Source organism: Salvelinus fontinalis, chromosome 38, assembly GCF_029448725.1.
Source record: "Salvelinus fontinalis isolate EN_2023a chromosome 38, ASM2944872v1, whole genome shotgun sequence".
NCBI lineage: Eukaryota > Metazoa > Chordata > Actinopteri > Salmoniformes > Salmonidae > Salvelinus > Salvelinus fontinalis.
In genome coordinates this window covers 22,255,284-22,275,451 of record NC_074702.1, presented here as the reverse complement: position 1 = coordinate 22,275,451, position 20,168 = coordinate 22,255,284, and the positions used below count along the sequence as shown (strand labels likewise).

The 20,168-nt window shown below is 41.9% G+C and overlaps 2 protein-coding genes across 2 annotated transcripts; one reads left to right on the top strand and one right to left on the bottom strand.

Annotated features, from left to right (window-relative positions):
- Positions 1 to 6,216: 6,216 nt before the first annotated feature.
- On the top strand, positions 6,217 to 11,648 carry LOC129837948 (lysM and putative peptidoglycan-binding domain-containing protein 1-like). Its single transcript, XM_055904543.1, has 3 exons — positions 6,217 to 7,150; positions 7,347 to 7,672; positions 10,590 to 11,648. The coding sequence occupies exons 1-3, from the start codon at positions 6,968 to 6,970 to the stop codon at positions 10,774 to 10,776; spliced, it is 696 nt and encodes a 231-aa protein (XP_055760518.1). The 5' UTR covers positions 6,217 to 6,967; the 3' UTR covers positions 10,777 to 11,648.
- Positions 11,649 to 12,937: 1,289 nt separating this feature from the next.
- Positions 12,938 to 18,916, bottom strand: LOC129837949 (tumor necrosis factor alpha-induced protein 8-like protein 2). The gene is made up of 3 exons (XM_055904544.1): positions 18,478 to 18,916; positions 14,065 to 14,388; positions 12,938 to 13,911 (listed from the first exon to the last, which is right to left on the bottom strand). The coding sequence occupies exons 2-3, from the start codon at positions 14,380 to 14,382 to the stop codon at positions 13,669 to 13,671; spliced, it is 561 nt and encodes a 186-aa protein (XP_055760519.1). The 5' UTR covers positions 14,383 to 14,388; positions 18,478 to 18,916; the 3' UTR covers positions 12,938 to 13,668.
- Between the last annotated feature and the right edge of the window lie 1,252 nt (positions 18,917 to 20,168).

Below are 20,168 nucleotides of genomic sequence, written 5' to 3'. Positions count from 1 at the left end.
CTGGCTGCTCATGGCTGGCTGACGGATCTGGCTGCTCATGGCTGGCTGACGGATCTGGCTGCTCCTGTCTGGTTGGCGGCTCTGGCAGATCCTGTCTGGTTGGCGGCTCTGGCAGATCCTGTCTGGTTGGCGGCTCTGGCAGATCCTGTCTGGTTGGCGGCTCTGGCAGATCCTGTCTGGTTGGCGGCTCTGGCAGATCCTGTCTGGTTGGCGGCTCTGGCAGATCCTGTCTGGTTGGCGGCTCTGGCAGATCCTGTCTGGTTGGCGGCTCTGGCAGATCCTGTCTGGTTGGCGGCTCTGGCAGATCCTGTCTGGTTGGCGGCTCTGGCAGATCCTGTCTGGTTGGCGGCTCTGGCAGATCCTGTCTGACGGACGACTCTAGCGGCTCCTGTCTGGCTGGCGGCTCTAGCGGCTCCTGTCTGGCGGACGGCTCAGTAGGCTCATGGCAGACGGGCGGCTTTGCAGGCTCATGGCAGACGGGCGGCTTTGCAGGCTCATTGCAGACGGATGGCTCAGATGGCGCTGGGAAGACGGATGGCTCAGATGGCGCTGGGGAGACGGATGGCTCAGATGGCGCTGGGGAGACGGATGGCTCAGATGGCGCTTGGCAGACGAGCAGTTCAGTCATCGCTGTGCAGACGGCAGACCTCTGCCGGCTGAGGCGCACTGTAGGCCTGGTGCGTGGTGCCGGGACTGGTGGCACCGGGCTGGGGACACGCATCTCAGGGCTAGTGCGGGGAGCAGCAACAGGACGCACAGGACTCTGGGGACACACAGGAGGCTTGGTGCGTGGTTTAGGCACTGGTGGTAAAGGGCTGGAGACACGCACCATATAGCTAGTGCGTGGAGGAGGCACTGGTGGTACTGGGTTGGGGCGGGGAGGTGGCGCCGGAAATACCGGACCGTGCAGGCGTACTGGCTCCCTTGAGCGCCGAGCCTGGCCAACCTTACCTGGTTGTATGCTCCCCGTCGCCTGACCAGTGCGGGGAGGTGGAATAACCCGCACCGGCCTATGTAGGCGAACCGGGGACACCATGCGTAAGGCTGGTGCCATGTACGCCGGCCCGAGGAGACGCACTGGTGACCAGATGCGTTGGGCCGGCTTCATGACATATGGCTCAACGCTCAGTCTAGCCCGGCCGATACGTGGAGCTGAAATGTACCGCACCGGGCTATGCACGCGTACAGGAGACACCGTGCGCTCTACTGCGTAACACGGTGTCTGCCCGTACTCTCGCTCTCCACGGTAAGTACAGGGAGTAGGCGCAGGTTTCCTACCTGACTTCGCCACACTCCCTTTAAGGCCCCCCCCAAGAAATTTTTGGGTTGTACTCACGGGTTTCCAGCCTTGTCTCCGTGCTGCCTCCTCATATCGCCTCCTCTCGGCTTTAGCTGCCTCCAGCTCTTCACGAGGAAGGCGATATTCTCCCGGTTGAGCCCACGGCCCCTTACCATCCAGTATCTCCTCCCATGTCCATGAATCCTGTGTAGGTAAGTCCTGTTGCCGCTTTCCATGCCGCTTGGTCCTATGGTGAGTAATTCTGTCACGATCGTGTGGTGGATTGACGGACCAAAACGCAGCAGTTGGAAAATAAGCCATCTTCTTTTATTTTAAAAGATGACGAAAAATAAACACGACACGAAACACTTTAACAAAACGAACAAAACAACAAACGACCGTGAAGCTAAATAACGTTGTGCACTTACACACACAGGCTACAAACGTTCTGACATAGACAATTACTCACAACCAATGAGAGCCTATGGCTACCCTAAATAAGGCTCCCAATCAGAGACAACCGAAATCAGCTGTCTCTAATTGGGAACTCATTCAGGTAACCATAGACTCTCCTAGACCACTAAACATACATAGACAACACTAGACACATGTACTCCACACAAACCCATATACTATACAACAACCCCTTTACCATAAAAAACACCCAAAACCAACAAAACACAAACATTCCCCATGTCACACCCTGACCTAACTAAAATAATAAAGAAAACAAAGAATACTAAGGCCAGGGCGTGACAGGCACAGTCTTCAGTAAGGCGTGGTGGGTGAGTTTACGTGTCTGTGTCAACAGGGGGGCAGAACTAGGGGGTTCCTATGGGGAAAACAAAAAACAAACTGATGCATAGTCAACACTCCAGTTTACACTAGTCTAAAGCCTCAGGTTTACAAAGACAAAATATTTCACAGAGTAACTTAGCTAGTTATATAGCTTTACCTGACGGCTATCTTCAGCTCGAACATAGTTTTCATGGTTTCGTTTAGATGTCTAATTTTTCAGTTGAGTTCTTTCCAAAAAACCACTTCATCCCTGGCACAGAAAGGATTTGTGTAGGCACATTCAGCTTTCACAGATGGTTTTGATATGGCTTCTATGTAGATATAGTTTGGTAAAATAATTTATCATTCATATGTACCACCTTCAAGATTTCTTTTCCCCTTCCTGTGTAATGTCAGCATGTCAACTTTATCAACAACAGGGCGGTATGAACACACAAGGCAGGTGTATCTTGAAAGGGAATTAGGAAAAATACAGATGCTCATGAGAAGTGCTTGCTCTTCCAAATGAAAACAACAGTAAGATCTGGGTAAGGATTCATTCCAGTTGACAGCAATGATAACGGTGTTATGCCGAAAATCTTCCCCCTGCCAGACTTGCTTGCTAGTTGAGATTTCTGATCACGTTAGGCTGCGTTTAATTTTTTTTTTTTAATGTTGGTTTGATCTTGGGGGAGGCACTAGACTCACCTAGTGCTACTCATTGGACCCTATGATCACTCGGCTACACATGCCTCTCCCTAATGTCAATATGCCTTGTCTATTGCTGTTTTGGTTAGTGATTATTGTCTTATTTCACTGTAGATAGCCCTTTTGTCTCACCCCCCACACATGCGGTGACCTCACCTGGCTTAACTGGTGCCGCTAGAGACAAAACCTGTCATTTTCACTCAATGCCTAGGTTTACCTCCACTGTACTCACATCCTACCATACCCTTGTCTGTACATTATGCCTTCCGAACGCACTAGATGACCAGTTATTTTAGCCTTTAGCCATACTCTTATCCTACTCCTCCTCTGTTCCTTGGGTGATGTGGAGGTTAACCCAGGCCCTGCAGCCCCCAGCAACACTCCCATTCCCCAGGCGCTCTCATTTGTTGACTTCTGTAACCATAAAAGCCTTGGTTTCATGCCTGTTAACATTAGAAGCCTCCTCCCTAAGTTTGTTTTATTCACTGCTTTAGCACACTCCGCCAACCCTGATGTCCTAACCGTGTCTGAATCCTGGCTTAGGAAGGCCACCAAAAATCCTGAAATTTCCATTCCCAACTACAACATTTTCAGACAAGATAGAACTTGCAATCTACTGCAGAGATAGCCTGCAGAGTTCTGTCATACTATCCAGGTCTGTGCCCAAACAGTTCGAGCTTCTACTTTTAAAAATCCACCTTTTCAGAAACAAGTCTCTCACCGTTGCCGCTTGTTATAGACCACCTTCTGCCCCCAGCTGTGCCCTGGACACCATATGTGAATTGATTGCCCCCCCCCCCATCTATCTTCAGAGTTCGTACTGTTAGGTGACCTAAACTGGGATATGCTTAACACCCCAGCCATCCTACATTCTGAGCTAGATGCCCTCAATCTCATGCAAATAATCAAGGAACCTACCAGGTACAACCCTAAATCCGTAACCATGGGCATCCTCTTAGATATCATCCTGACCAACTTGCCCTCTACATACACCTCTGCTGTCTTCAACCAGGATCTCAGCGATCACTGCCTCATTGCCTGCGTCCGTAATGGGTCCGTGGTCAAACGACCACTCCTCATCACATTCAAACGCTCCCTAAAACACTTCATGCGAGCAGGCCTTTGGCCCAGGTATCCTGGAAGGATATTGAACTCATCGAATCAGTAGAGGATGCCTGGTTGCTCTTTAAACGTGCTTTCCTCACCATCTTAAATAGGCATGCCCCATTCAAAAAATGTACAACTAAGAACAGATATAGCCCTTGGTTCACCCCAGACTTGACTAACCTTGACCAGCACAAAAACATCCTGTGGAATTCTGCATTAGCATTGAATAGCCCCCGCGATATGCAACTTTCAGGGAAGTCAGGAACCAATATACAGTCAGTTAGGAAAGCTAAGGCTAGGTTTTTCAAACAGAAATTTGCATCCTGTAGCACTAATTCCAAAACATTTTGGGACACTGTAAAGTCCATGGTGAATAAAAGCACCTCCTCCCAGCTGCCCACTGCACTGAGGCTAGGAAACACTGTCACCACCGATAAATCTACGATAATTGATAATTTCAACAAGCATTTTTCTACAGCTGGCCATGCTTTCCACCTGGCTACCCCTACCCCGGCCAACAGCTCTGCACCCCCGCAGCAACTTGCCCAAGCCCCCCCCCTGCTTCTCCTTCACCCAAATCCAGACAGCTGATGTCCTGAAAGAGCTGCAAAATCTGGATCCTTACAAATCAGCTGGGCTAGATAAATTATAAGCTGAAATTGTTGCAACCCCTATTACTAGCCTGTTCAACCCCTCTTTTGTATTGTCTGAGATTCCCAAAGATTGGAAAGCTGCCACAGTCATCCCCCTCTTCAAAGGGGGAGACACTCTAGACCCAAACTGTTACAGACCTATATCCACCCGACTAACATCACTACTCTGGACGGTTCTGACCTAGAATATGTGGACAACTACAAATACCTAGGTGTCTGGTTAGACTGTAAACTCTCCTTCCAGACTCACATTAAGCATCTCCAATCCAAAATTAAATCTAGAATCGGCTTCCTATTTCGCAACAAAGCCTCCTTCACTCATGCTGCCAAACATACCCTGGTAAAACTGACTATCCTACCGATCCTTGACTTTGGCGATGTCATTTAGAAAATAGCCTCCTACACTCTACTCAGCAAACTGTATGTAGTCTATCACAGTGCCATCCATTTTGTCACCAAAGCCCCCATATACTTCCCACCACTGCGACCTGTATGCTCTCATTGGCTGGCCCTCGCTACATATTCGTTGCCAAACCCACAGGCTCCAGGTCATCTATAAGTCTTTGCTAGGTAAAGCCCTGCCTTATCTCAGCTCACTGGTCACCATACCAACACCCACCCGTAGCACACGCTCCAGCAGGTATATTTCACTGGTCATCCCCAAAGCCAACACTTCCTTTGGCCACCTTTCCTTCCAGTTCTCTGCTGCCAATGACTGTAACAAATTGCAAAAATCACTGAAGCTGTAGACTTACATCTCCCTCTCTAACTTTAAGCATCAGCTGTCAGAGCAGCTTACTGATCACTGTACCTGTACACAGCCAATCTGTAAATAGCACACCCAACTACCTCATCCCCATATTATTACTTACCCTCTTGCTCTTTTGCACCCCAGTATCTCTACTTGCACATCATCATCTGCACATCTATCACTCCAGTGCTAATGCTAAATTGTAATTATTTCACCTCTATGGCCTATGTATTTCCTTACCTCTCTAATCTTCTACATTTGCACACACTATACATAGATGTTTCTATTGTGTTATTGACTGTACGTTTGTTTATGTGTAACTCTGTGTGGTTTTTGTCGCACTGCTTTGCTTTATCTTGGCCAGGTCACAGTTGTAAATGAGAACTTGTTCTCAACTGGCCTAACTGGTTAAATAAAGGTTAAATAAAAAATAAATAAAAATAGAAATGTCTGCAGTTTTCAGTTTGGCTATTTGTTTCAAGCATATTAGTCTATAAATAAATCTCTTTGCCAAAATGTGTAATCTCTCCCATGTCTTATTTGAATGTTTATTGCTTGCCTACATTTTCCTCTCTCCTCTATTTTAATCTAACACACATACATTAATTATTCATTTCAGTTGCCTATCCTGACCTGAAGTTTGTTCTATAGAAAGTATTTGACTCTAGCCACAAAATTAAGGAAATTAAAAAGGGGGTGGGGGCTATTTTCTTGCCTGCTGAAATCCCCCCTCTCTATCTTGGGACTGTAAGGCCTGGCACACTTCATAATCATTTTGGTAGCTCATGTTGACCACTAGTGTGTGCCACAGAAAGTAATTGACTCTTGCCACAAAATTATGGAATTTTGGGAGGGTTCTGGCAGGGTGGGGAGAATTCTGGCAGGGCGGGGAGAGGATTCTGGCGGGGGGTGATTTTCGGCACAACAGGTACTTCACCTGCCATTTTTCATCAATGCTGCCTCATCCTCTGGAATGAAAATAGGAGATCTGCAACACGCCGTTTCTGGGAAATAAACTATTAACGTTAGCTACCTACATTAACTAACTAGCTAGTTAAAATGACAAACGTGTCCGTTTCGCATGTAGCTACAAAGCTAAAGTACAAATTGATTTCTGTGTAAGTAACAACTAGTAAAATGGCTCGCCTTGAGGATATTCGATTGACTCTGATCATTGCCCTCTATTTTAAACGACATTTAGATTAATAGGTTTAGCTAAATATATTTGTTAGTAAGGTCCATCCTTATTTGCGAATCGCTAGCTAGCTATTACAAACATCTTCAAACCCGTTTGTAAATCTAGCTACTTCCTGCTTTCAGTGAGGAATTATGGGACTTGGTCATACCACGGCAGCCATGGAAACTGACAGCTGACTGAATACATTTTTCCTATGGCAAGATTTTGTTTAGAAGCTAACTAACTAGCTAGTCGACGAGATAAGGTAAACTATCTACATGCACTTAAACTCATGTTATTGTTAGCTAGCTGCCACCTCCATACAATAACGATGATACAGGTTTTCTAGCTGTATAATCGCATGGTAGGCAATTTAGCTAGCTGGCAAACTATAGTAACTAATATAGCCAGTAACGTAAACTGGTTTACGCTAGCTAACGTTATTGCTAACTTAGCAAGTCAAGAGGGGGGCTAGATAACGAACAGTAGTTAGCTTGCCAGTTGTAAGCTCAACCATGTTCCACGGGGAACGGGCTCTTCTTTCAACGGGTGGAGCCGGTCTACTCCCCGTGAACCGCACGAGGTCATACGGCAGTCTTGTACAATCCAACCTTTCTCCGGTACGACAAAGACGAATTGAACACAAAGTTCAGCCAGGAGAGACGTTGCAAGGACTCGCGTTGAAATATGGAGTATCTGTGAGTAGCTAGACATTGGCATTGTCATTCTTCCAAGATGTTTGAGTATTTGAAATGTTGCCCCAGCACACATCCTGTCAAGGAGGAGTTTTAACTGCATGACAATTTAAATGGGCAATTTGTGGACTTATGCTATGGTGATAAATGTGTTTACCTTCATAAACCCAGATCTTCTGCAATTTTCTCTTTTTAACAGATGGAACAAATCAAAAGAGCAAATAGACTGTACACGAATGACTCAATATTCCTAAAGAAGTATCTTTCTATCCCTGTGCTGTCAGACTACAACAGTGATGCTAATATTGTGGTAGATGTGACTGAGGAGGACTCAGGCCAAGTACAGGACAGTACAAGTAAAAAAGGCTCTACTCAAAATGGGAAGCCAGTGAACAATTCTGAAAAGACACAAGAAGAAGAACATACATCAGAACTTTCTCCAATGAATTTCTTGAAAAGGATGGATCGTATGATCAGCCAGTCCAAGCAGGCAGCTGTGAAAAGATGCCAAGAAGGAGAGAAACGGTAAATTCACCCAGATAACTTCATAACTTTGTATTATTCTGTCCTGTCATAACTAGTGGTCAGTCTAGTTTATGATGCACTATGCAAAATCGCTCCACCATTTTCTAGTTGCAAAAAATCTAATAGTTTGCCTAATTTCAGATTGTGACAAAACAAGCAAGTATAGTGTGGAGAATCAATGTACCATCTAAACCGCTGTGAAATGCCTTTTCCATAACCAAAAATATTGTTTTCAACTGTTTGAAGATGGTGTACAAAACCGAAAGAAAAAATATGCAAAAACGATCTTAAGAAAAGGAAGCATAGAAATAGCTCACATAGAACAGATACCGCTTTTTAGACTTGCATTCAATGAGAATGACAGATCTATAACACAAATTTCTATGTGTAATTGGTCGGTCGCCCAAAAATTACATATTGCAGCTTTAACTTTGATGAAATGCTAATATCCATTTAAACGAGTAGTGTGTCAATGTGATGATGTCATGACATCAGTAGCATGTTATTATGTCAAGGGTTCCCAAACTTTTTTTGGCCCTCGACCCCATTTTGAAATACAAATGTTTGCCACCCCACCATGTAAAAATGGTATGTAATCAACGGCCAATGTTTATTTTTTTAAATTGTGACTAAGACAGTCTATTACAAATCAGTCTGACAGTTCTTTTGACAGTATTTCAATCTGAAGGAAGTATGGTTTGAAGTGACAGAAATGCAACAGAAAGGTATTGGGAAGTTCAGAAGATGATCTGGCAACATTTTTGTATGATCTTCTGTGTAAGAAAAAGTCTGATTTAGTTCCTGGTCTTGTCCACTCTATTAATTATTCCAATGCAGCATTGTGGTCATTCTAGAAGGAAACAAAGTCTTGTCTTGTGATGGGGTCATAACATTTTGAGGCTTAAACGGTTCAAAAGATGGAGACATATTTGTAGGAAGAAAACAGAAACCGTTCTCTAACGAGTCACAAACCCGGATCCGGGATCCCCCCCCATCAAAAAAGCTGACTAGCCTAGCCTAAAGCCACAGGGATATCATATAATAAAATGTTCATGAAATCACAAGTCCAAGACACCAAATGAAAGATACACATCTTGTGAATCCAGCCATCATTTCTGATTTTTAAAATGTTTTACAGGGAAGACACAATATGTATTTCTATTAGCTAACCACCATAGCAAAAGACACAACTTTTTTTTCCCACCAATTTTTTCCTGCATAGGTAGCTATCACAAATTCGACCAAATAAAGATATAAATAGTCACTAACCAAGAAACAACTTCATCAGATGACAGTCTGATAACATATTTATTGTATAGCATATGTTTTGTTCGAAAAATGTGCATATTTCAGGTATAAATCATAGTTTTACATTGCAGCCACCATCACAACTCTCACCAAAGCAACTAGAATAACTACAGAGAGCAACGTGAATTACCTAAATACTCATAAAACATTTATGAAAAATACACAGCGTACAGCAAATGAAAGACAAAGATCTTGTGAATCCAGCCAATATTTCAGATTCTTTAAGTGTTTTACAGCGTAACCACAATTTAGCATTATATTAGCTTACTACAATAGCCAACCACACAGCAGCATTGATTCATGCACGTTAGCGATAGCAAATAAACCAGCAAAAGATATTACATTTTTCACTAACCTTCTCAAAACTTTATCAGATGACAGTCCTATAACATCATATTACACAATACATATATTGTTTGTTTGAAAATGTGCATATTTAGCGGCACAAATCGTGGTTATACAATGAGAATAGTAGCCAAGCTGCAAAGAAAATGTCGGTAGAAATCTTGGGAGAGGCACCTAATCTAATCAATAACTAATCATTAACTTGACTAAAAAATACAGACAGCAAATGAAAGATACATTAGTTCTTAATGCAACCGCTGTGTTAGATTTTTAAAATTAACGTTACTACGACATACAGCGTGCGTTAAAGCGAGACCGCACCGAAATTAATGGCGGAATAGTAGTTTTACATTTTTCAACAGAACAACGAATTAACATAATAAATAGTTCTTACTTTTTGATGAGCTTCCATCAGAATCTTGGGCAAGTTGTCGTTTGTCCAGAATAATCGTTGCTCCGGCTGTAGAATGTAGTATTCAGCTTAGGAATTAGCAGCAAACATTAGCTATGTGGCCCAGACGTGTCCAACTCTTCAATACGCAGGACAAAGAAAATTCTGAAAATCGCAATATACTGATATAAATGATATAACTCGGTTTAAAATAACTACATTATGACGTTTTCAACACCTATATCGAATAAAATCAGAGCCGGATATATCTAAGGCCTATAACGAGAGCTTTCCAGAATGCCATCCTGAGGTCTGTCTCGTGTCATGGCGAACGTTGAAAAGAGTGCACCCCCGGTTCCAAGAGCCCTTATATGGCCTCAGATCTGTCTAGCAACTCCATTCCAATTCTCACTGCTTGCTGACATCTAGAGGAAGGCGTATGCAGTGCATGTCGACCAATAGAATACATGCAAATTAATAAACTGACCCTAGAACAGAGTGCCCAATTTCAGATTTCTCACTTTGCTCCAACTTGAGTTCTGTTTTACTCACAGATATAATTCAAACGGTTTTAGAAACTAGAGAGTGTTTTCTATCCAATAGTAATAATAATATGCATATTGTACGAGCAAGAATTGAGTATGAGGCAGTTTAATTTGGGAACGAATTTTTACAAAGTGAAAACAGCGCCCCCATATTGACAAGAAGTTATTAATTGCATCAAATGGCAACGGCAATTTAAAACAAATGTATTTACATTTTTCTCGCGACCCCATAGTTTGGGAAACACTGTATTATGTGCTTAGCTCTTCATATAATGCTTGATTTTGTCAAGGTTCTGTTTATTTCACCTGTTGGGGTTTTCCATCACAGTTTGACGTCTTTGGAAGGAGCTTATACCAGCAAGACAACAGACCGTCGATTTACAAGGTCAAACAGTGCCACGGTCGTCACCTCTCCCAGAATGCATCAGCAACCCATACTTGGTGCAGTGCCCCTCACCATCACCAAATGCACCAAGAAACTGAGAGAAAGAGAGGATGAGATCTTTGAGTTGTGATTTCATTGCTTCTGTCAGGCAGATCATAGGACACATGGTACTAATGCAAAAATCAAAGGGATTGACGTCCAAGCTAATCTGGCATTACAGATTTAGGAGAGTTCTTATTTTCACTGATGAGTAACTTTCTGCTCTAAGGACTTGGTAGTTGAAAGTTGGTCGTTAGCACTGTTGATATAATTGTTTTGCTGACAGGGTGAGTTTCATTTTGACATATAAGAATACTTCTTATTAGGCAAGTAATTAACTACTACCAAGTTATTTAAAGTTGTAGTCCATTGATTACGTTGCCATGTCCAGAACAGCACTGGCTGGTTGTCCGTTTATTATACAAAATGAGAGTCAGAATGTGGTACTTTGAGTTGTGTTTGTATGTTAGTGTGATCATATAACTATCCAAATTATGCTTGGCCACAGGCGCTAGATCATGTGAGTTATGCTACCTTGTAGTGTCTTATGCAATGTCAAAAATGTGAAAAATATGCAAGTCTTGGAGAACAATAGAAGTTGACTCTAAATGTTGTATTTATTATTGAAGCCAATGTGAGTTGGTATAGCCTAGTCTTCATTGGGTGTTTGTTACAATTATGCAATGATGTACATATTTATTTTTAGAAGAATACTGAGCATTGCACTTTCATTTTCTAATCTTGGCACTAGGTTGTAGTCAGTGGTAAGGTTGCCTTGGTATTTCATTTAATTTTGCCAACCAACTGTATTGTTACAGTACTGAATTGGCCATACTCAAAGTGAGGAACTTGTTGTTTCTCCTTGCTATTTCAATGAAAGGCAGAACGATATTCCTCTGGTATGGTTTCCTTTTTGTTTCACACTGTAAACTTTTCTGCTGTTTAAATAAATCCAGAAGTGTAGTTTCGAAGTACAATATATATTTTTATTTTGCCTTAGTTATTTCAGAAGCATCTGTCCTGGTTACTGGTTTTATGTGATGTTACTGTTAATTCACTAGTTTGTCCTTTTTTTACCCAGGTATTTCCATTTAGCTAACCACCTACAGTACCAGTCAAAAGATTGGACACATCTACTCATTCCAGGGATTTTCATAATTTTTTATATTTTTTACATTGTGGAATAATAGTGAAGACATAAACTATGAAATAACACACATGGAATCATGTAGTAACCAAAAAATACTTAAACAAATCAAAATATATTCTATATTTGAGATTCTTCAAAGTAGCCAACCTTTGCCTTGATGACAGCGTTGCACACTCTTGGCATTCTCTCAACCAGCTTCATGAGGTAGTCACCTGGAATGCATTTCAATTAACAGGTGTGCCTTGTTAAAAATGTATTTATGGAATTTCTTTCCTTAATGCGTTTGGGCTAGTCAATGGACATTGACCGGTGGAAATCTGTCCTATGGTCTGATGAGTCCAAATTTGAGATTTTTGCTTCCTACTGCCATGTCTTTGTGAGATGCAGAGTAGGTGAACGGATCTCCGCATGTGTGGTTCCCACCGTGAAGCATATAGGAGGAGCTGTGATGGTGTGGGGGTGCTTTGCTAGTGACACTGTCATGATTAGTGGGACTATCATTTGTTTTTCAACAGGACAATAACCCAACACACCTCCAGGCTGTGTAAGGACTATTTGGCCAAGAAGGAGAGTGATGGAGTGCTACATCAGATGACCTGGCCTCCACAATCACCCAACCTCAACCCAATTGAGATGGTTTGTGATGAGTTGGACCGCAGATTGAAGGAAAAGCCGCAAACAAGTGCTCAGCATATGTGGGATGTCCTTCAAGTCTGTTGGAAAATCATTCCTCAGGAAGCTGGTTGAGAGAATGCCAAAAGTGTGCAAAGCTGTCATCAATGCAAAGGGTGGCTACTTTGAAGAATCTAAAATATATCATATTTTAATTTAATACTTTTGTTTTTGATTTCATATGTATTATTTCATAGTTTTGATGCCTTCAATATTATTCTACAATGTAGAAAATAGTAAAACATAAAGAAAAACCCTTGAATAAGTAGGTTTGTCCAAATCTTTTACTGGTTGTATGTACCGGTATACACATTGCTGTCAATTTATTGATAAATTGCACATATTGTACATTTAATAACATTGTACATTTAATAACATTAACTAAAGATGTGAAGTCAATATATTCACAAATAGACAATAAAAAAGGCACTAATTTACAAGGCATTTATTTGTTTCCAATCCTATGATGTACAAGGCCCAAATAATGGCAAAATTATTTTTAAATATTCCAATCCAGTTTCTCTTTGGGCCTTATAAAATGACTGTCTTGTATCTCCACAATAAATGTGCACTGTTTTCTCCATAAGCTTTTATATTTTCTTCGATACATGCAGTACTGAGTCATTGCCAGCTAGACCACTAGATGGTAGTACTCTATTCTTATATTTCACCGCTTGCTTTTAACCCTTGTATTCATTCTGTCAGTCAGTATTGTGCAGTCGTTGGGGTTTATCTTTCCTTATACAGTACATAATATGGCGGGCGAGAGAGAAAAAACTACAGAAAAACTAGAACAGTAAATGAGTATGTGTAACCTTGGACGGAAATTCCACTGTATAAAATCAGGTGGTTGACACAATCTTAACCTAATCCTGACTTTCCAGGAACTCCATTCGTGGAGACACAATTCATCAGGAGACATTAACTTTACATCATCCTGCATATTCTATTATTTTTTCACTTTGGGCAGTACCCTTTTTGGAAAATAACAGATCAGTGAGTGACTACATCAAGTTAAACTTGGGTCACAAATCTCGCCAGTTCTCATTTAGAGCATGGACACTTCCTGTCCTTACACACAGTCCTCTCTTGAGTTCTAAGCAGACCCCTTCAAGCAGATCTCCCAGTGTCTCTCTCACAATCATAGACTTGCTCACACTCTCATAACGTCCCCTCCTCCAGCAGACGGTTGAGGCCGGTGCAGATTTTGGTGAGGTTGGGTTTAAAGGGTCCATCAGGGTTGTACAGCTGTGTCAGAAGCTCTGGATCGGAGTAATGGTTGAATACGTGGTTGATGCGACCATGGGATTTGGGCTTGAGGTGGGAGACGACTAGCTTCAACAACAGATCTCTGCATCCTGTCAGGATCTCCGACATTACTGTCTTGTCAAAGGTGAATTCCACCTGAACAAGAAGAAGTGGGAAATAGAGATCGGATAACAATGTTGTCATCTTATCTGTTTTCATAGAAAATGATGAGCCGTTAATGCATAGAGATCTATGATCGATTAACTCACTGTAACATTATAGTGTTATGCAAGGTGCCGGCATGTTTACCTCATAGAAGCTGATGGCTGTCATGGCTCCTTGATGCAGCTTCTTCTTGAAGTCCTGGGCCAGACTCAGCTCCTCTGGGCTGAAACGGTTGTGTCTGAACAGCACGCCAATCTTCACTGCAATCTTGATCAGGTCCTTCACCACCTTCTGGGCCTCTGAGCGGTTGCCTGAATACTCTTTGGAAACACGGTAGAGCTCGTCCAGGATCTCACTGCTGGTGTCGTCTATGAACATATGGACCACAGACTTGTTGGCCATGTGGCTGAGGATCTTCTTCTGGGCCTGCATGGCCATATCCTTGGAGCTGAACGACTCCATCCTTACCTGGGGGTTGGGAGAGAGAAGTGAGCAGAGATAGCTTATTATGTTATTTCAAACTCATAGCTCAGCTGTGCCACAGGAGCTCCCTCAGTTCAGTTTTCTGGGCTTTTTGTTTTTGTATCACAGAGAATCCAACTGAGACATACATTAGGCTCAGGGGATGTTCCATGGGTAATACCCGTGGTGGAAAAAGTACTCAATTTTCAAAGTAAAAATACCTTAATAGAAAATGACTCAAGTGAAAGTCACCCAGTAAAATACTACTTGAGTAAAAGTCTAAAAGTATTTGGTTTTCAAAAGTATCAAAGTAAATGTAATTGCTTATACTTAAGTATCAAAAATAAAAGTATAAATCATTTTAAATTCATTATCTAAAGCAAACCAGACCGCATAATTTTCTTGTTTTTTAAATTTACAGATAGCCAGGGGCATGGTGCAACACTCAGACATCATTTACAAACAAAGCATGTGTTTAGTGAGTCCACCAAATCAGAGGCAGTAGGGATTACCAGGGATGTTCTCTTGATAAGTGTGTGAATTAGACCATTTTCCTGTCCTGCTAAGCATTCAACATGTAATGAGTACTTTTGGTTGTCAGGGAAAATATATGGAGTAAAAAGTACATAATTTCGTTAGGAATGTAGTGAAATAAAAGTTGTCAAAAATATTAATAGTAAAGTAAAGTACAGATAGCACAAAAAACTACTTAAATAGTACTTTCAAGTATTTTTACTTAAGTACTTTACACCACTGGGTAATACCCACCGAGGCTACAGCCTCTCCCCACACCATGTCCCTGTCAGGGGAGTGAAGATACAGAGAGCTAACCCTCATGGGAGGACATGAGTGTACCTACATCATGTAAACACACACAACTGTTGCACCACACACTGTTTAACAGGACTAGTGTCATTGCAGCTTTGTCCTGCAGCTGTGTTACAGGTTCATTTGATGTATTCATTATCAAATTAACACAGTAGGTTCCATGGTACACCTATGGAATTGGGCCTAACCTACATGTAACACATAGTCTAATGCTCAGAAGGTACCACTTTTTAGTATACGCCTTTATACATGAAATAGAGATTTTTTTGTGTATCTTTACATTGTGGCCACATCATTTCGACATCATTTTCAACATTGTAAAAATGGGTACGAACTATGTATAAAAGGTTACGCAATTCCTACCATTGGTTTCTGTTACATGTTGAGAGCATACACAATCATCCTGTGGTGATAATTTCAGGGCTGAATCTCCACTTAAGGCCTGTGTGGACAAGTATGTGAGAGAGGCAGGTAGACTGCATAGCTCAGGCAGGTTTCTACAAGTGTTCCTATATTGCATCAGAACAGGGGGAATGGAGCAAGTCATGGCCCTAGATCCAATGGCTATCCCATAGGAAAAAATATTTTTGGTTACAGGTAGCAATGGAAAGGGTTCTACCTAAAAATATTTTTGTTTACAGGTAGCCATGGAAAGGGTTCTCCTCTGTGGAAAGGGTTCTACCTGGAACCAAAAATGGTTCTTCAAAGGGTTCTCCTATAGGGACAGCCGAAGAGCCCTTTTAGGTTATAGAAAGCACTTTTTCCCCCAAGAGTGTATATTTACTGTCTTAGAATCCTCCCTTAAGCAAAATGTCTTACATTGAGTTATCCTTTAAGTGGCAACAAGGCCTTCACACATACAGGTATTTTTAAATTGCTTCAGGGCCTTTATTCACAAAGAGTCTCAGAGTCCTGATCTATGATCAGTTTAAGATTTTGGATAATAATGACAAATATTATATTGACAGACAGGAAATGGTCCTACATCAGCACTCCTATTCTGAAAGGCTTTATGAATACGGGTCCAGGTGTGTGTGTACTCGTGCATGTGTCCGTGATCCTAATGACAGTCGTCTATCTGACTCACAATTGATGCAGTAAGCACTGAATGCAAATGACCTTTCCACCAATAAATCAAATGATCCTGACGTACTAATAGGCATACCTCGCTAATAGCCTATGTTCCATAATCAGCAAACACACATCTCCCATATGACATCCCACTGGGTTTTTATTACATGCATATCCAGTGTCACATTTCTAATGGTACGCTCCAGTACAAAGCCTCCGCTCTCTGCGGGAACATTCATTAGATTAATTTCCCTTAACGATGATAATGGAAGTGGAACAGCATGATAGCTATTTCAGATTCATTCTCAATCTCATTCCAGTGCAGAAAAGCCCAGTGTGAATTGAGAGACATTCGCACCCATCAGCCATGTATCCTCCCTCCAGAAATATGGAGCCACAGCTGGAGACAGCTGGCTCTTTGGCTGGGCTAAAAGGAAAATTCACTCTGTTTATTTAACTAGTCTGCTAAGGGTCAATTGTTTACAGTAATAAATATGATTTTTAGGTTGACTTCATGCGACAGCCCAGAGTACAAGAAAAAACACTCTCCTGTAATGGACAGCACAGGGCGGACTGATAATGCTTTTTATGTTTACACAGTTCATGTGGAGTACAGCAACAATGACCATGTACACATTTAGAGAGCACTCAAGAAGGTAAATTTGAGTTGCTATCCATTAGGCTATGGATAGAAGAGCACTAACTTCTCCTATAACAAAAGGAACCAACCAGACATTAGTACATTTTCAGGAATAGGAAAAGCCAAGCAATGTGGGTCTTCCATGACTCCAGTGTTAGGAGGGCAGGTTATGTGGATCAAGAAGAGCTGTGCTGACTGACTTGGAGATAGTGATCAATGATTGGAAGATTATGCGCAGGGGGGGCAGGGTGGGAGAGGTAAATATTTAGCATTCCGTAGATGACTGCTGAGGGTGTGTGTGTGTGTGTGTGTGTGTATCCACAGGGCTTAGCAGGGGAATTGGGGAGTCCCTTCCACTTCCCTGGACAGAACTTGACTTCTACTGCTGCTATTACAAAGCACCAGGTCAAGCAGACATGTTCCACTAACACTAGCCCTATAGGCTTATGTCACCTGCTGCCTGTCACCAGACTTGAGTGGTATTATGGGGCATTGAGGCCTCCCAGTTCCTATAGTGTCTATTCAGAAGGGCGAAATGTTCAGGGTATTTCAGATAGAAATATATCATATAGGATGGACATGACTTTTAATCATATTAACAGAATATGTGCAGTTCTACCACCTCATTGAACACACTCCTGGTGCCATTTTCCTGAGCTCAGGTCCAGGCCTTTCTTTTCAATAGAGGACCTCACAAAGTGTGGAACTTTCCAGTTTTTCTCTCAGCATTTAGTTGGTATGGGTTTCTAAATCAGGTCCCGTGTGTGTGCAGGTTCAGCATGTGGCACAATAATGGACCAAAAACTGGCATCACAACGGTATTGCTTCATTAACAATGGTGTTGAACTGAATGCTTGCTGTTTGATGCTGGCAGTTTTTCATTCAAAAGTGTTCATACAATATGATTTTTGCACATGTTTTGTCAGTCTTGTAACGTTTCTCAAAGTCTTTGAAGAGTTGTTGTTCAAGACAGACACACAACTCTGCTGGCTTATTAGGGAAGCGAAACTGAGCAGTTGGTTTGTGGTGACCAATTTTGTTTTTACCTCTTACTGTCTGTCCAACACATTGATGTGCCATTTCCATGTCTTTGTCTTTCGCTCTGACTGGCTCTCTGGCACTCTCAATGCGTGTAGGCTAGTAGAGGAAAAGAAAGTCCACAGCTTGTTTGATTGTGCAAGCTCCACCAGGCACAGATGGTTTCTCTCCTCACTTATACAGCAGACTGTCAGGACTGGGTTCCGTTTGTGCCTGTTCCAGCATGACTCTGAGTGTACATATATACACGTCTCCCAAGTGTAAGTTAGAAAAGTATCGAAGAGGAATTCACACATGATCTTATTTGGTCCTTCAGTATCACCCCCCTTATCACTTTATCCATATATGCTTAAACTGTATTGAAAGATGTAACAAAAAACGACAAGCTCGCTATAATAACAACACAAGTGTTATATTTGCAAGAGTGTACGTTATTTCTGTCAAAGGTAGTGCTATCTGTGCATAGAAAATACATGGTTGAGTTGTTATCAGATAGAGAAAGCCCTGAGTCTTCTTACCTGTGTGTGTGAGAGAGTCCCCCTCCCTCCTTCGTGTCAAACGTCTCAGTCCCCACGGCACGTGGCTCAGGTTGTCAGCATTGAGCACTCGTTAATGGAATCCCTTCATCTTTCCAGGTGAAAATAAAATAAAATCCCTCTGTGTCGCGTCTATCTGTGCTGCTCGCCACCGTCTCAAGATAAATGTCAGTTGCACTTCCTTGAGGAACTAAATTTCTATGACACACCCCTTAGTTTGTTTCTATCTCTCTCTCCTTCTCTCTCTTGTATTTCCTTCTAAAATTAAAATTAAAACTTTTGTTCCTCTTCAAACTACAGTATCTCTCTCTTGCTTTCATCCCTCTTCATACTTTATCAGTCTCCCTGTTTCTTTTTGTTTCTCTCTCTCATCCACTCTGTTCCTCCCTCTCTCTCTCTCTCTCTATCTATCTATCTATCTGCTGACAGTGGGCCTCTGCTTGTCCTGACAAGTGAAAACACCAGAAAGAATTTAGCAATAATCCAGGAACACGATCATTTGAAAGGGGAGCGGCTTAACCCTTTTTGGGTTCATCATTGCAGGAATGCAGCTTCTGTCAGCAATGGACTCCATGTCACCTTTGCTCTCCAGCAATGTATAAATTCATATAGTTCATCTGTTAATTCTAAACCCTTAACATTTTCACTGCTTTACTTTTGTCATTGTAATTTTGACCCTGGTGACACAGTAGAGTATTAAGGGATTATACCGTATGGAGTGTATACTGTATTATAACTACATTGGCATGAATGAACAATATTTCAAAATACTGAGCTCACATTGGTTTGAAATGGAGGGAAGTCAGTAAAGACTGATGGCTATATAAGACCTATTTACCAGCTTTGTTTGCATTGGTTGCCATATATTTTATCTCTCCTTGTGTTGTCTTAATTTCAATTGATGTTGAATTTGTGAAAAGCAAATACATAGACATAGGTAGACTGAGGTAAAATAATACAGTGCATAGTGAAAGTCTACACATCCCTTGTGCATTCTTCACATTTTGCTGCCTTAAAATACATTCAAAAAAAGGCATTACATTTGATTTTCAAGTGAAAGAAAATGATAGGATTTTTTCCAAATGAATAAAAATAAGTAGAAATACCAAATATGTTTTGATTGTGTCTGTCTTCCCACCCCAGAGGTAATACTTGGTGGAAACCCCTTTGGCAGCCATTACAGCTGTGAATCATAAGAGTCTACCAACCTTGCACAACACTTAGTCTACTCTAAGGTATATCCATTGTTTTTGTCACAATTGCTCAAGCTCAGTAAATTTGTGTTGGAATCATTGATGGACAGCAATATTCAAATCTTGTCTGACTTTCAAGCAAATTTAAGTCAGAACTGACATTGGGCCACTCAGAAACACTCAACATTTTGTCATTAACGTTTGTGTAATTGTTCCTCTGAAAAGTGAAACTCTATCCCAGGGTTAGGTTTCTATAAGAGTGAGACAGGTTTTCCCAAAACATTTTATTTGACCCCCTTTTACTCTCCAAATATCGATCGTCTCATCACTGCAACTCCCCAACGGGCTCGGGAGGCGAAGGTAGAGTCATACGTCCTCCGAAACATGACCCACCAAACTGCACTTCTTAACACCCAGAGAAACACTCAGAGAAAACACAGTTCAACTGATGACTGGCCCGCCACAAGGAGTCACTAGAGC